We start from the raw sequence: 3,345 nt of genomic DNA, 5'->3' as shown, positions 1-3,345 counted from the left end.
AGAGACTCTCACCCTGAACCTGTGAACTGAAAATGACCCTGAACTGAGACTGGAGCCGAACACCCCCCAGTTAGAGTGAGGCCCGGCCCGGACATCCCATTGTGTTTTATTAGACACTGGGGGAGGGGTGGGAGCTGCGAATGTCAGCGAGTCACCAGGAAGCCGGGGTTCATTTGAAATGATTTCAATCGGGAGTCTGAGCCCAGCCCCGGGACATGGATCATCTGATTCCGCGATCAGCTCTTTTTGGAAAGACGTGGGTGGCCCTGAAAAGAGCCTTTGGGTTCAGATGTTTACAAGTTGTCCTTTTTACTTTCTTTTGCTCGCTGCTTTGGGAGACTTTGCTGATTTGGGCTTGGCCTTGGGTTTTTCCACCTTCTTGGTTGCCTTCACCTTTCCGCCTGTGGCCTTCTTGGGGCTCTTGGGCTTCTTCACCGCCGCCTTCTTCCCAGCCGCCGCTTTCACTGTCTTTTGTGACGTTGCTGCCTTCTTGGTGCTCGTTTTCTTGGCTGCTGGTTTCTTGGCTGGAGATTTCTTGGCTGCTGGTTTCTTGGCTGGAGATTTCTTGGCTGCTGGTTTCTTGGCTGGAGATTTCTTGGCTGGAGATTTCTTGGCTGTTGGTTTCTTTACTGCAGATTTCTTGGTTGCCGGTTTCTTCACCTTCTTTCCCTCTTTCCGCTGGGATTCCTTCTTAGCGATCCTGAAGGAACCCGAGGCGCCCGTGCCCTTGGTCTGCTCCAGGGAGCCGTTTTCCACTTTCCTCTTGATACTTAACCTGATCTGGGAACTTAACTTCAGCACATCGACGCCGTTGGCAGCCAGAGCCTTCTTTATCGCGACCAGCGACATCCCCTTGCGATCGCTGCCACTCGCCACAACCTCGAGGATCTGTTCGCCCAACGTGGGACCGGCTGGCTTGGAGCGGGGAGCCGCCTTCTTCTTCTTGCTGGGAGCCTTGGTTTGAGCGGCGGCGGCAGGAGGAGCCGTTTCGGCGGCTGCAGTCTCAGTCATGTCGGCGACTCTGTAGAAAATCTCTCTGACAGTCAGAGCTGGGTCAGGAATGAAACGAGAGGCGGCGGCACAGAGCAACTTAAAGGCAGCGAGCGGACGGGGCGGAGACATCCTGCTGTCAGCTCCCGGCCCTCCAGCCTCTCTGTGTTTCTCTCTCCTCATTAACTCTCCGATTCCAATTAAACTCGGGCACTCCACATTCCCAGACTGGCCTCTGTTTCTCTCGAAGACCGGGATGTTTGCTGTCGAGAAAGTTTCATCAGAATTAAAGGCAGCAATTTCGATTTAAAGCCGTTTCATTGCTGCACTGATCGCGCTCTCTCACCCGATCGCGCACATGTTCACTGTTTTTTGACTGAAATTTGAAATCAAATAAAGCTTCACGTTTAATTCCCACTTCAGGGCTGAGCAGGGGTGCAGGACGATCCTATGACAGGGAAATCTTTGAATTTTACACAAGAGGGTCTCTGAATTCCGGCGATGAGAGCGGACACACAAACACAGTGACATTAGTCTAACCCACCCGCCCCTTTAACACACTCTCGCTGACACAATGTTCACTCTGCTCATTCACAGCACAATCTGTTCCCAGATTTACAGTTCACAGGACAGGTTTTCCTCTCCGCTCGGCCTGTGCTGCCGAATCTCGGGGTTAGTTGGAGTTTCCCAGCTCAGTCATTGTTAAACACTCTGAGGCCGGCGCTCTGTTCCCCAGATTCAGGGGCAGCACCAGAGAGAGAGAGAGAGAAACAGACACAATATCAGTGTTGCACTTTCAACAGTGCTTCCATATCAGGCTCAACTGTATCCCGCTCTGACAAACAGTACAAGAGAGAGCGGATAGCGAGAGAGTGAGAGAGACAGTGAGAGAGAGAGAGATTGGGCTGAGCGAGAGACAGGCCAGAGCGAGGCAGGGCGGTGAGAAAAACATACAGCCTATCAGTTCCAGGCTGGGCTCTCCAGTCCCGTGAATCCAGAGAGATCCCACTGGGGAGGCAGAGGATGCAGACTCACCTCTCACTGAGAGTTACAAGATTCACAGGAATGGTTCCACGGATGAGAGACCTCAGTTCCGGGGAGAGTCTGGCGAAGCTGGGGTTGTTCTCCTTCGAGCAGAGAATGTTGGGAGATTTGATCGAGGAGTTCAAAATCAAAAAGTGCCTGGACAGAGTAGACAGAGAGAAACTGTTTCCATTGGTGGAAGGGTGGGGAAGCAGAGGACACAGATTGAAGGTGATTGATAAATGAACCAGAGTTGCCCTGAAGACACAGTTTTTGATGCAGTGAGCGGTTATGATCTGGAATGCACTGCCTGAAAGGATGATGGTGGCAGATTCAATCCTGGCTTTGAAAAGGGAATTGGATAAACACCTGAAGGAAACACATTTGCAGGGCTCCGGGGAAAGGGCGGGGGATTGGGACAAACTGAAGGGCCCTTGCTGGCACGGGCTCGACGGGCCGAATGGACTTCTTCTGTGCTGTAAACATTCAATGATTCTAGGCTTCTATGATATTGTACCAGAGACAGACACATTATTAATCCCACACTGCGGGACAATTACAGAGAGTGAGAGGAACAATGTCCCATATTTAACCCTCTCTTCCCTGTTGTACTCTCTTACAATCTCGCAGCTCAGGGTCGTTCGGTGTTACTCTCAGTAACCGAGTGATTCTCTCCGATTAAATTAATCTGGTGCTGTTCCTGTCAGATATTAACTCCTGCACGGTCTCAGCAAACACTCCGACTCCTTCGTTCCTCAATAGTTTCTGCAGGATTGCTTTGTGAAGACGCGATCATGAAGAACAAACAGCCTGCACGGAATGATCCCAAATTGAGCATCTTAAAGGGGCAAGCCTCCAGCTTTAAACATTCTCTGTCCTTTTTCCCCCAGGCCCAGTTCATTTGCTCAGATTCTGATAAAAGTGAGTTGGGGAAAGTTCCCTTTGATTATTGTGCTCAATTAATGCAGGGAGTTGCGCTTGCGCTGTTTAGCCCCGCCCCCTCAATCAATTTCCAGTGAGCAGTAGAGCGCATGCGGGCCCCCTCCCCCAGCTCTGCCTCTGTTCGCCATTCACTCAGTGAGCGGAAGAAGATGGCCCGGAATGTAGACATCAGGGCCCCGGAGGAAGGCAGCAAACAGCAGCCTCCTTACAGCAGCACATCACTTTGGGAGCGTGTCCGCAGATGGACTCAGAGATCGGCATTGAGTCCGGGGACAGTTCAGGGGGAGTCGGCATCTGTTTGTAAGAGCCGGAGTGGAACAAGAACTGGTCTCAGAGCAAGGAGTGAGTGAGGGAAGGGAGAGGCCGTTCTCGGGCTGTGTGTGGCCAGCG

General features: G+C 52.0%; 1 protein-coding gene across 1 annotated transcript; it reads right to left on the bottom strand.

The window, feature by feature from the left end:
• Positions 1 to 309: 309 nt before the first annotated feature.
• On the bottom strand, positions 310 to 1,011 carry LOC147088084 (histone H1-like). Its single transcript, XM_085977790.1, has one exon. It carries the CDS (start codon positions 1,009 to 1,011, stop codon positions 310 to 312), a length of 702 nt encoding a protein of 233 aa, XP_085833916.1.
• Between the last annotated feature and the right edge of the window lie 2,334 nt (positions 1,012 to 3,345).

This window comes from Somniosus microcephalus, unplaced genomic scaffold (genome assembly GCF_052327205.1).
Source record: "Somniosus microcephalus isolate GS21.2 unplaced genomic scaffold, FLI_Smic_1.0 unresolved_chr5, whole genome shotgun sequence".
In the NCBI taxonomy this organism is placed as follows: domain Eukaryota; kingdom Metazoa; phylum Chordata; class Chondrichthyes; order Squaliformes; family Somniosidae; genus Somniosus; species Somniosus microcephalus.
The sequence above is the reverse complement of the archived record's forward strand: the minus strand, read 5'-3'. Positions and strand labels throughout refer to the sequence as shown.